At 37.4% G+C, this 14240-nt stretch overlaps 1 protein-coding gene across 1 annotated transcript; it reads right to left on the reverse strand.

Moving 5' to 3' along the window:
- Positions 1–1146: 1146 nt before the first annotated feature.
- LOC121871507 (26S proteasome non-ATPase regulatory subunit 9-like) lies at positions 1147–11883 on the reverse strand. The gene is made up of 6 exons (XM_042373905.1): positions 11689–11883; positions 9367–9466; positions 7190–7371; positions 4675–4788; positions 3765–3873; positions 1147–1373 (listed from the first exon to the last, which is right to left on the reverse strand). Exons 1-6 carry the CDS (start codon positions 11779–11781, stop codon positions 1369–1371), a joined length of 603 nt encoding a protein of 200 aa, XP_042229839.1. The 5' UTR covers positions 11782–11883; the 3' UTR covers positions 1147–1368.
- Between the last annotated feature and the right edge of the window lie 2357 nt (positions 11884–14240).

Raw genomic sequence — 14240 nt, forward strand, 5'->3', positions numbered from 1 at the left:
TGTGAGGTGTTATGGTTGTTTTTCAACTCGTATTTCTGGGTAGATAAACGTAACTTTCTTCATTTATTTTTACTTCGTTACATATACACACCATCCTACATACCGGTACGTATTGTGAAAAAAGTAAAAGAAATAATTGTCCTTAGGGCAAACACGTAGCAGGAGGAAAGTGCAGAGTGTAGGGGGTGGGGAGCTTTGCCAGGGAATCGGCGTCCCAGCTGGTCTTCATTACTATGGTGAAGCAGGGAGTGTATGCAAATGGCGACTGTATCAATCTTTCAGTTGGCTTTTATTTACTGATTTGGCAATAAAAAAAAACTTTGTAACTTATTTATTTTTATTATTTTTATTTATTCTTCACATTTCCTGGTATTGCATATATTATTTTAAGAAAACTATGGCTACAGAAGGATAATACAACCAAAAGTATGCTGTAAAATACGGTACTGTATTTTTGGTGTTTTTTTATGTCATTATTTATCGTTCTTATTCATTACATTCACTGGAAAATATTGACAATCGGCTTTTACTAACTGGTGGTCACCCATTTTAGTCCAGATCTTCGAGGGTTCACTGTACATGCTAAATGTAAATGAGTTACATAAATTAATCCTTTATCAACTGTAGTTTTCTTTGATTTAGTTCTATCTAAAGCATTTAATACCTGTAGTAATGAATGAACATGCATAACCTATAATACTTCCATGCTAAGCTGGCCCGTAAGCCTCGCCTCTCGTCTACAGCTAAAAATATTTGATTGGTTCCCATAAGCATTTTACCTCCCCTCGGATTGCGTGTATACTGTATAAGTGGGTATTTATCTCGACCTTTCATAACAAACATTTAAGATTTTCTAACATCCTTTCTGAATTGCTAATGCCTTGAAATTATTTGCATTTTGATTATCCATATATTTAACATTATTTTAGATAATAACAGGTCTGCTTACCAATTATGATCACATTTAGTTTGAATTTTCTGTGAACAGCTGTTTGTATAGATGAGGGGTGGGGCCTAAGGCCAGGTTAGTGTGGAAAGGGTATAGTAGTCAAAATACTGTACAGTTTAACCATTTGGAAAATAATTTATCCAGTAAACTTGCACATGGATTTTACTGGTTACAATGATCTAAATAAAAAACAATGATGACATATGTTGCATTTATTCCTTCAAAATTAATTTACATGCAGCTGTACAAACAGCTTATATCGGGACCTATGATTCATCTACAATGCCAATAAGAATATAAGTTTTGATTATAAAGGTATATAACCGTTTCCATTATACAAATTAATCCAGGAAAGTAACTCTTTGAAAACTAAATATAAACTTGTTGTGATTCAAGTGCAATCAGCTCAGTAGATTCTCTCACCCTGCAATTAGATAAATTACTGTAATTAGTGAAAAACTTGTAGCCTAAACCAGCACAATGTAACACTTGTAGATTAAATGTGAAATAAGTTTGAACACTGCATGAGTAAGCCCTTACACCTGTATTTCATCCCTTCTATGCTCATGTGAATCTTAAGTTTCCAATGTACAGGTAAATAAAAAATTACAGTACATAATTAATTAACACAAATTACAAGAGTTAAACAAGGGTCACCTGAAGATGACATAGTCCCTGACTGTGTCTTATTCCATAGTTCCCCTCCATGATGACTTTGCTTCTATGAACTTTCTTCACACAAGAACAGGAAGAAAATCTAATTTAAAGAACAATTTGTGACTCCAATTAGTCCACTTCCATACAAACTGGTTAGCATCACAGAATGAAAAGTATTTGCCAATCAAGTTTTCATTCTAGGGGCATCAAATTTCAGCATGTCATAGGCTCCCAATGAGTGCTATGAGCAACAACTTTAGGATTTTATTCTGGCTAATGCCTGAAAATTTTATTTTGGCTAATGCCATAAATTTTATTCAACTGAGGGAACCGTAGCAATCAGAGGGTCAAGGAGTTGAGTGGGGCAGTGCATACACAATTTTGCTTCAGTTGCATCTTGGCAGTTAACCTGGTATGTCACTTACAGTACACAGACCCTTCAATTAAATCTCCTGTCGCTCACATTGCCCAGCCACAAGCTCGGATTTCAGTGTTGAGATTGTGAAATAATGCTTTGAATATTGTCAGTTATTAAATTTTTTAATATGATTTCATAAATACTAAACGTACTGTTCTGTACAACTTGAATATTCAAACCTTGAACAATAATTAAGAATCATGTCTCGCTCCCACTATTCCCATGCTTGCTTTTGTGAGGTGTTATATTTGGTTCATTTAGTTATATGGAAGTTTATTTAGTTTCACCGAGGTTTATACTGGATTATAATAATCATAGGTTTTATGATTTCGTAAACAGTGGGGTAAAGAGCCGAGTTACACATGTACGTAATTTTTTGAGGTAGATTTGATTACTACAATCCATACATGCCATACAAAAAAAAAGTTCAAAAAATCATTTATTCTACTATAAATTACAATGCAATTTGATAACATTCATAACATATATACAAAGAAATATGAAAAAAATGCCCCATTTCACTCATTTTTTTTCAATTTACCTCAAAATTATTAGTCGTATAAAAATATGATCGGACTGTTGGAAACTTGTAATTTTCCACATCTGGTGATTTATAGCGCACCATTTTAGCCTGAGAAAACTTTGAGCTAAGAAGTGGGGATAGTTTTCTGGGATTTCATTTGCATGCAGAGTCAAAAAACAGTGTTTTAAAGTTGTTTTCTCCGATTCATTTTTTTTAAGCTTATGTGAAAGCTAAAACGATTCTGAAGCCAATACAGGAAAACCTCCCTATTTGCAACCCCATTTATCTGCAATTGTTATTTTAACACCCCTATTTGATATTCGCAAGGCATACCCCGCTTGTTCGCAAATGAAAATTAGGATACCCTACAGTAATATTTCAAACTGGGCGAGCAAGCCGCAACTCTTATATTCCGATGTAAGGCCCGCTTCACATGAGTGTTTTTCCCCGCATGTACAGACCCACGCTTATTAGAAATTAATGAAGTGCAATGGGACCATTCATATGGAGCATGAGTGAGAAAATTCAAACGAGGGAGACTCTTATCCCATGTCTGTACCTGTATTGTACTGTACTTCCAAAGCGTAGTGTGAAAAATACACTGAACGTTCTAAAATTCTTCATATGGCAATGATATATGCTAGTTTAAATGTTTAGTCTCCTTTACAAATGTCATACACACACACACTCTTTTAAGAATGCATCCCTTGCAGTAACTGGGGTATTCCTGTACTGTCAAAATTATGTAAAACTAATGATTTTTGGGTGTGAACTCGACACTCGCTAGAGAAAAAATATGAGGGGATTCTCCATGCATAACGGTTGTAAATACACAACTTTCCAGCAGCAAAAACTTATTATAATTTTAGTGTAGCAACACAAATGGGTTAGACAACAAAAGTCATTGGTGCACAGCCAACTCTTCATATATGTACATACATCCATTGTACAGTACTGTACTGTACATCATTTGTTCTTTGTGGCATAAAAGTCTATTGCAAACTGGTGGAATTTATTTCATAAACTTATAATTACTCTTCCTCCTGTACTTTATGAGAAATTATTTACTTCTTCCTTAATAAGTTTGTAGAAAAGGCTCAAAACTTTTAAATAGAAAACTCTGTAATAAGGTTTAAATCGAACACTTAGCCTATAAAAACAGTTTATAAATGACATTGTGTAGTTTATAAATGACAAGGTGTATATTAATAACTTACGGTCTGGTCTATCAATAGGGACAATATTGCATCCAAGAAGACCACGACCAGACCACTGACGAGGAGTGAGAGTCAGGGTCACACTTTGCTCATTGCGACTCACAGTAATCTGAAAACAGAACATTTCTACAGTAGGTTACATCTCTTTGGAAGAAGTCATAGCTAAAATTAGAGGAAAAATTAATCACTTATAAAAGACAACGTAATATACGAATTGACAGGTGGCATAGGTATACAATACTAACAGAGTGAAACATATTTTTCCTGTATTCCAAGAAGGATCAAGCATACAATAACCTTCCCTCAAAATTGATGTTTATAGTTGTTTAAAAAAAAATTTATGCTCAATATGCAAAAGAAATGCCAATAAATTTGTTGGATAATTTTATAACTTGCTACAGTACAGTATAGCTGCCAAAATAAATTTGACACGGTTTACACTAAGTAATATAAATCTTTCAGCAGAGAGAGAGAGAGGGGGGGAGATTGTTTGCTGACAGAACAAAATTATTCAAGGGGAAAGTACCAAACAGTGAGACAGGAAAAGAAACATTATTAAGGCAAGTGAATACTGTATAAAAAAATTGAAATATTGTAAAGATAGTTTTTTGGGTCTGAAGATGTGTATACCATGCCACCAGGTAAGTGGCCAGGTAACTCTGGCTAAAGAGACAAAGCATCCCTCACAAGATATGATACCTGGTCAACTGAAACCTACTATTTACTACCGTACCTGTATTGAATAAATAAACATATGATCAGTAGCACAGCAGAACACATCAGTTGGGGCATGAATGACAGCAAATGAGGGGGAATGTAAGGTGCTCTTAATTCTGATTACCCTGAGCTATAGTAGGAAAAAATTAGTAAGAGTAAAGATAGAGAGGAGTGAAAAAATATCAGTATTTACCTGGATGGGGGAATTCATGGAGTTCTGTACAATCTGTGATATGTTGACCAGGCTGCGGAAGTTGTCGCAGGTGATAGACCCAAATTGTGTCAACAGGTCATTCTCTTGCAGTCCCTAAAACATTAGTACAAATGAAGAGTGTATCACTTGATCATTAAAAAATTAATTTAGTGTTGATAGGTTATGCAGTGCTTAAGTATAAGTAAGAAACTAAACATAAGTACAGTGTTGCTTTGAAATAAAACAGCCACCACTTAAGGTAGAAGGCAGTGAGTGATGATGATGCACGGTTAGTGGACTTGGGCTGAAACCAAGTTTCCAACTTCAAAGCTGAAACCACTGGAAGTCACAAAACTGAAGCCATTTAAAAATTCATGAAGCCAGAGCCAAGGTTTTTCAAGGTTGCATGAAAATTTATCTCCATTACTTATACCTGTATAACAGGTTTACGCCCACTTTGTCTACTCCCTTTCTGTCTACTCTGAAGATGTCACAGTATTCCCAGAATGTCTACATCAGTTAATGATCCCTGAAACTTTCTTTACACATTTAATGTTATTGTGCCTTAATGTTACAATATATCATATACTAATATTATGTGAAAATTATCATGCTGCTGTACAGTATATAGTTGTTGACATTCAGTAAGCTGAGTCTCATAAACATGTTGTTCTTATTACTTATGCAAGATCATTTTAAATGAAATTATGAGTGTCATCATGATTATATATTATGTACAAAATTCACAATATTAAGAAATAACATTGTATTTACTTGCCTCGAGTTAGTCATTGTCAAGTTGTCAACACTTCAAAGGAACTGCCAATCTGAGAGGCTGTAGACGTAAGGTGACAGGAGTTATGACCTCACATGACAAGGATTACCGCCAATGACACATTATTAGGGAAGGGGGTGGAAGTAAGGGTAGGTGACCACAGGTGCTGACTCTGATGTAGATTCACCTCACAAAGGAATTAAACATCAGCCAAATCGTGGACAGGTTTGCCATCTTGCAACCCAGATGGATGCTGATATACAATGCAGTATTGACAAATCAATTTATTTAAGGGTTATTGTAAAAGATTTTCAGTTTGCCTATTCATCTGACCAATCCGCATTTTTCGTAGTCAGGATAGTCTTTCTTTAACTGGAAGGTAAATTGTTGAACCCTCTTTTTTAAGGTTAATATTTCAACCTCAATGAAGGGAAGCACAGAAATGGTTTACTAATGCATCAAAATAGCAACAACAAAATAATTTTTATAAATAAACAAAATTAAGCTGAAATGAACTGAGATCATTGGGATGACAGGCTGTGTAATCCAGTTCAATTTCTTGACCAGGAGTCAGGCCTGAGGTCACATTGTGTTTTGTTAGCCCTTGAGGTCAACTGTACAGTATATATACTGTATCCAGTATAAGCTTGTTTTTCTGTAGCTTCTGTCAGTATCCTCAGTTATTTTCTCCTTTTTAATTATTGTATTTAGTATTCTGTATGCAGAATGGACATATCTACTGAATAAATACAATTTGAATTGGATGTAGACTAAATGGGAATATTATCTATTTTGAGAGTAAATGCTGTGGGAGTAGACACAATGAGGAGTAGATGAAATGAGATGTTGCCATATAATATACAGTAGTACAGTATGTATAACCTCACATGTTGATGGGAATACATATGATATTCAATGCAGCATTAGGGCTTTGAAGTAAGCCAATTTTTATTGCGGTAAGTTTTGACTATCTCTTCAGACTAAAAGGTTTGCTTAGAGTAACAATTTATCTTTATAAACTTTGTTTCTTCATTGTTTTTTCTAATTCAGTATTCATCATTATTAGTTTGATTTATTCATTATAACAAATGATCTTAGGATTTTCAAAGGTGCTGTTGGTCAGTCAACAGCACCTGGGGCTGAGAAGGCAGGGAGACAGAGGTGGCTTTTGTCCAAGGTTCAAGTGAGAATAGACCAATAGGAAGGATCACCTGTGATGTTATTGAAGCTGTAGCATGCACCTGGGCTCTCTTAGGTCAGGTCATTGTGGGAACAGAAAAGTCAGAAGTCAGCTCTGATGTCACAATATGGTCAGTGTAAAAAGAAAATCCAAAGCCAGGCCTGTGGCTTCAAAGCCATTCCCCTGGCTTCGAAACTGAACCCAAGCCAAAAAAAACTGGCTTCCAAAAGCCCTATGTCTGACAGTTAGTCAATATGAACCATGGCTTTCACTTCAAACTCAGCCAAGAGCTGTCATTTAAGATCCAAACTCTCAGTTCCAGCTGACTTAATTGTTATCAATGGTAAGGGGGTAAGGAGAAGTTGATAATAACTAATGCAAGAAAGGAGAGTTGACGTTGCCTGAAGTTATTGATAAAATGAGTTATGTATGTAGGTGTGGAATGTGTGAGAAACCTACAAGATGGAGCGCTTGTTCCAGCCCTTCTGTATGAAAGAAAAATACAGACAATCTGAATTCCTGTTTCATATTACAGGACCTGAACTTTCTCATCTACTTACTGCCATATTTGCTGGAGACCCAAGAACAACATGATCCACTTTAGCAAATGGCTCACGATTTGGGGATGGTGGAGAAACATTGGTGCCATTGGGGTCTAGATCCTGTGTGCTCGAAGGGCTAAGAACAACAGCCAAGCCTTCCTCAATTCGGCGTAGTAGGGCTGAATGGTCATTCTGTAAACCTGTCATTTGCAGAAAGCTAACATGGTGTCATACAAATCCATATTCATAAAACACAGGTATCTAGTTTATTTCCTAAATTTCTAATTATTAATTTGAAATTTTTACCTAAAGTTGGGATGATAATCTTTGACCAGTCTCGAAGGCTATGGTATACCGGATATTCTGTCTGGAATACTTCACTTGAAGGCCAAAATTTAATCTGAAATGCGAGAAGCAGTTGCCCACTAGCTCTATGATTTGGGTATTTGACAAATGAAGCTTCCAAAGATAACCTTGCAGATCCATCTGAAAACTTCATGGTAACATGAAAGCACTGAGCGTGTTAAAACATTAAATTTTCCTAGTTAAAATTTAACAATGGTAATCATGAATGAAGTTCTGTGTGACCTTGACCTTTCATTCACCTCACCTAAACACAATTTTTTAGCCTAATCCTCAGGGAGCTCATCTGTATTTTGTTGGTTGAAAATAATGTTGTATAATGTTCAAATGCACATTAAAACTTATCATAATACAGTACAGTACCATGATTAAAAAATCTCTTTTTAGTTGCACCTGAGGATAAGACACCCACAAAAAGGTTTTATTTGAAGTTTATTATTTAATCTGAATGCTTGAACTGATCAAAGACCTCATGACTCTTGGACCAAGCTTAACCACAGATAAATAATTTCTAGCTAACCTGATCATTTGAAGCGCATTGTCAAAAGTATGAAAAAAAAATTAAGTGCCTAAATCACAAGACATTCATCTCAACATGCTATGTTTGACAAATTTTTGACAACTATTGCTTTTTTAATCTCTCGATCTAAAATGGACGAATGATCCTGAAATCTCACTTTATAACAAGAATTATGATCAAGTAAATCTGTATCATCAGTAAGTGTGTTATTTATACAAGTAGTTCTTTCATTGTCTTCTATCCCTGTAGTTTACACATATGTGCTGTTGTTCTGTATTATAATGTACAGTGCCTATAATAAATTTTGTTAGCAAAGTGAGGAAGTCACAGTGGCGGTGTCTGGAAACTGTCACTTTTCCAGGGCTAGCCTTGGTCCTGCGGCCTGAGCCCTGTGTAATTCTACTTTGAATTAAGGGAAGCTCATAGTCTGAGTACCATCATCAACAATGTTATATAGTCATTTTCCAGGCTTGTGTGGGTTAGCTATGATTACCTGATCACAGCTGTTGGGTAAAACCTAGGACACCACCCCAGACCAGCAGTGACCAGAGGATGGGCACAGATCTGGTGATCTGGTTGTTATTTTGAATGCCCAGCCATGTTTTATAACTGGATGCCCTTCTTTATGCCAACCCACAGGGTGGGAATGACTGACAAGGCAGGGTCATAATTCCCAGAGGTATTCAAAGACTGCCTGTCTGCTAATATTAATAAACATCCTTTATGTTAGATAATTGTTCTATAATAAACAGATTTTTTGTACAGTCTCGTTCAAGATTCTTCGAACACTGCTGGAGACAGCTGGTAACTCAAGGCTGTTTGTTTACTATAGTACGTAGCAAAAATTATGAATGAATGTAAAAAGTGTTCGGTGATTGGTTACTCAGTTTTCCGTTGCATAATTAATGGTTGGGCTTTGTTGTTTTGTATTATTTTATACTATGTACTATAGTAAACAAAGGACCTCGAGTTGCCAGCTGTCTCCAGCAGTGTTCGAAGAATCTTGAATGAGATTGTACATCCCATATTGAATTTTTTGCCTATTATTCCACACATCACCATTGGTATTGAGTGGCAGTGAAGAATTGGAGACTATGACCTAAATTTGTTCTCTATGATGTGCCAAATTAATAATTTTGAAACCACAGAAACTGAGGGCATTTTGTGTATGAATGATCTTTAAGTACATGCACTAAAATTCCAATAATTTTTCCTAACACATTACTGTACTAAACAGTATGGTAATTTATAGGGTAGCTTCCATTATATCTGGAAAAAAATAGAGTTGAGATGCTCTTGTTACAGTACTTACATTTTATCTGGTGTCGTGCATGACGAACTTGATAGACATCAATATCTGTGCGAGGGTAACCTTCACTGTCAATTACTGACTCGGTCATACCTATGTTATTCTGAAGAAAAAAAGTACTTAACAGAACATTCCCAAAATCCATATACCCATACTGCACCATACTGCACAGTACTGATTATGTACTAAAATGATGACTCTACATGCTTTGTACATGAAGAAATTAATTATTTACCGTAAATATTCCTCTGAAAAATCTGTCACTGTCGGAGCGTGTTGTCATCCGCTGTATGTTTATTAAAAGGATGAGAAGTAATGGAACACAATTTATAAAGTTGGAGAGGAAGGAGCAATGGCGGCAGCAGGGGAATTGTGAAGCCAGACTGACTTATGGTAAGAAAATGATTTGGGTGTTTGAAATGCACCTAGAGACATAATTTTAATGCATAACATCAGTGTTCGCCGTGTTTTACCCCGTAAATTCCCTCATCTTTCATGCCCTGCCCACTAACAAGGAATTTAATATCGTAGGATAGAGTAAATGAAAAAATTCCTAAAAAATACTTCAAATTATAATAGAAAGTTGTCGTTTCCTTTAATATTCAGTAATTAAAATCATCAAAACAATAAGTATTGCAAAATTAAGAAAATCAACAAACAACTTCTAGTGATAGCTGTTTCGTAAACCTTTAACCATAATAAGTACTTTCTGTTTAATATGGCGGGGGTCCGGGGGTCGGAACCCCAGCCATGACATTAGGTAAGGTTAGGTAGGTTTCTTTGGTTGGTTAGGTCTGGTTCTATTAGGTTTTAGTTAATGTTGGCTCTTTTATAATACTGTACTTAATATAATGATAAGAACATCTGTGGCAAAAATGGGTAAATTTTACTTTCGGACATGAGTCCCTAGAGGTTGACCAATATGTTTTTCCAGTGTATTTTGGTGCGTTTTAAGCAAATCTGACCTTTATTTTTGGCGGAAATTGCTCGTTTTTGCCCCATCACGACTCCCCAACAATAATGGGGGAGAGCTTGGGAAATCGAGGTTTTTGGGTAAGGGAGAACATGTAAACGACTCGTCTAACCTAACCTGACCTCACGTTCCTAACCTAACAACTTGACTTAACGTAACCTTACCTAACCCCTAGCCGGGGACTCCGTCACCGAACCCCCGGTAGGCCTATCTTAAACTAACCGGTAAATTTGCATTAGTGCACACAATTCTGTTAGAAACTCAAAACTATGTTTTTCTAGTGTATTTTTGTGTTTTGATTGGTTTTGATCTTGATTTCCATCGGAAATTGCCTATTTTTTAGTTATCGGGGGTTTTGGGTGGGGCATTTTCCTACAAAAATCATGGCCAAGCCAATACAAAATACTGTACACACAAAAAAAAAACACTAGAAAAACATAAACCAAATCTAACCTAACCTGACCTAACCTGACCTAACCTAACTATCACCAAATGATGGAATAACTTATATCTTACTTTATTGGCTTGGTTCGTGCCACCTATGTTGGTCTTGACAATATTTACACTCGTTCTTCCACTTAATATACAGTACTTTACTGAGGTCAGGAAAACACCATGAGATCTAAAACATGCTATAGCTTGTTCGTTTTTTTTCCCTAAAATGCACAATCGACTCCCTATAATTGAAGTGACACCCATCGCAGACTTCTATGGTCGGAAATGAATTTGAATTTCGAAATATATGACCCAAAATCACAATCGATTCTGATTGGGCAAAAAATACCGCAAATTAAACCACAATTCATTTTAATTGGTGCCCCCCCCAAAAAAAAATGTTTTTTGATTGGCCATGTGACGTGTTCAGGAACGCATGGCGATTTATGAAGGAAACGCGCTGAGTGGGAGGTTGGGTAGGCGATAATGGCAGAAGATTAATGTTAGAAAATAGAGAAAGATTTGGCATGCACTATCTCCGTTATTATACATTTGCGACGGTAATGTAATAGAAGAAAATTATCTTAAAATTAGATGTCATTTTCGAATGATAATAAATTTGGGGTAGGAAAGTTGTGTGCACTAATTAAAAATTACCAACTAACCTGACCTAATCTATCCTAACCAAATGTAGCCTAATCGGGGGGCTTTGCCCACCGGACACCCTGGTCAGTAATATTCATTTCAAACTAGTGTAAATGGGGTTCAAAATGCTAAGAATAGGGAGATCTAAATGTTTCAGTAGTTTATAACTTTGGGGCGCGCTATGTCCGAAAGTAAAATAAAACCCAAAAATGAAGGAAATCAAACAACTCCTGGTGGTGTTCTCATACATTGCCAAATAAAAATGAACTTACTGATTTCAACACATCCCATAATTCCTTGATAGTTTGCTCTAACTTTTCTTTCTCTTCCATAAGTGCCATTACTGATTCTCGAGTGTAAATCATATTTTCTGGTGATGTCCTTCTTTTATGAGGCTCGCACGAAGCTACTGACTGACTGGGACAGAATGACTGGTCACTCACTGGACTGGAGCTTCATCAAAACAATAACATCTCTCTTTAAATCCGGATTATATTGTGATGAAATTTCCACTAAAATATAATTATTACAGTTAATCAATACTTAAAAAAAACCATTGGGATAATGCATCTATATAATTAATAATGAGTATGCCAACAGAGAGCCAATACATGCCCTCACTCCTCAGTGCCAACAGAGACGTAACCGACCTCCCATGCGGCTAACAGACCCATCAGTAGCGAAGAGAATAAACAAAATAAAATACACTGAAGTAACACAACTGCTGCATCCTACAATTATTACAAAAAAGTTAAAGTCCTCCCATTTGACAGTTCCATTTTCTTTTATGACATCCGAGAAAATGGACGTATATAAGCAGTTTCATGAAGAATTTAAATGCGGGACTTAAATGACTGGGTTAGATAACATAGAGGAAATAAATGACTTTGAGTAAGTTCAGAGGTGCTACCGTGGTATTAAAGAAACCAATCGAGTTATCACTTTAATTAAATGGCTAATAACAATAATAATAATAATACAGGTCATTTGCGAGGGAAAAGTTTTAGAAGAAAAAGTGTCATAGAATTGTCTGAACTGTTGATTGAAAATATAAAATTCTCCAGATTCGGCTGGTGGCAATGATATTAATATAATAATAATAATAATAATAATTTCTGCACTCCTTCTTTTCCTCCTCTCTTCCGAGCTGATAACTCTATAAGGCAATTGTCCCCCTGACAAAGCCAATCTCTTTGGCACCTTATTATCCTCTAACTCCACCTTAGACGATTCCAACTCTTACCCTCCTACTCATCCTACTGAACCTATACACTTCCCTATAATCTCCACTCGTAGGGTTGCTGGTGTGTTATCCACGTTGGGTGTGAGTAAGGCGCTTGGACCGGACGGAATACCCTCTCGTGTTCTGAGGGAGTGTGCTTAAATTCTGGCCTCTGTGCTTGTTCGCCTCTTTCGCCTTTGCCTCAGAACCCAAACTTTTCCTTCTTCTTGGAAGCATGCCTCGGTTCAGCCCATCCCGAAGATGGGTGGTCATTCTAATCCATCTATCTATCTCCCAATTATTCAACGTCATCCCTCTCTAAGATTTTCGAAACTATCTTAAACTCATTTTCTCCGTCACCTTGAACGCCTTTCTCTATTGTCCGATCACCAGTATGGCCTTCGAGGTGAGATCTATTGGTGATCTTGTGGGGTATGAGATGTTTGGTTCACACTCAGGATGGGATGGAGAAAGGAAACTCACAATGTGCTCTCTATATACATGTTGTATTGGATGTACAATGCAGCTTGGTGCTGGGAAGGCAGCATGGTTACAAGCGTGATGTAGAGAGAGCTGGTTGGTGAGGACGCCCAGAGAAGGACAGCTTGTGGGTCGCCATGCTCGCCGGCGGGAGAGAGGACCGCCAGGCAGGCGGAGGAGCGAGGGCCGCCAGGCAGGCGGAGGTGTTGCTGGCTGGTTGGTGTAGGTTCGATATGGCGGCGCTGGTTGACCTAGACCACGAGGCATACACTGGGGAATTGGTGGGGTCGGCTAGGCAGCGACAAACAGCGTTTGTAGGGGAGAATTCCACTACAATCTGCTCTCCTACTGCACCCATCTTTGGTCATCCTCTCTACGGGATTAAGGGGAAACTTTCGTCGTGGCCCTCGACATCTCCAAAGCACTTGACAGGGTATGGCACAAGTCGTTGTTTTCTAAGCTTTCTTCTTATGGTTTCTCTCCCCCACTTTGTTCTCTCATCTCTCATCTATCAATGCGGATCTGTGCAGCATCTCTGAATGGGAAGGTAGAAACGTGGTTAAAATTAATTGTAATAAAACACAGTATGTTACCACACATATGCAATCTTTCCTAAAATATAGATAGCCTCACCACTCCTCACATTCCTACATTCAGCACTTCCTCAGCGATCGGTAGTCTCTATTATCACTGATCGGCTCGTTAGATGCTTGGGCGATCGGTCACGTCTCTGTTACGCACTGTTGGCAAGTACTGGGCATGCAATGGCTCCTGAATGTACCTGAACCTGCTCCAGTGTTGGTCAAGTCTTGTCTTGAAAGAGCTCACACTCGGTGCCGTCACAACACTTTCTGGTAGATTGTTCCAAGAATTCACAACTCTCACTCCGAAAAAGTTTGACCTCACAGCTTTCTGGACTTGCGGCTTCTTCAATCTTGAGCTGTGACCCCTTGTGCAGTGAGTGTCCTCCAGCTCCAAGTAAGGACACTCGACTGAGTAGTGCCCCTTGAGATGCTTATACACCTCTATTAGGTCACCCCTTGCCCGTATGTAGTATAAGCTAGGCAAGTTCAGGCGCTCCAATCTCTCAGGGTAGCTGAGGTGCCGAAGGGCAGGCACCAG

Source organism: Homarus americanus, unplaced genomic scaffold (genome assembly GCF_018991925.1).
Source record: "Homarus americanus isolate GMGI-L3 unplaced genomic scaffold, GMGI_Hamer_2.0 scaffold45698, whole genome shotgun sequence".
Lineage (NCBI taxonomy): Eukaryota > Metazoa > Arthropoda > Malacostraca > Decapoda > Nephropidae > Homarus > Homarus americanus.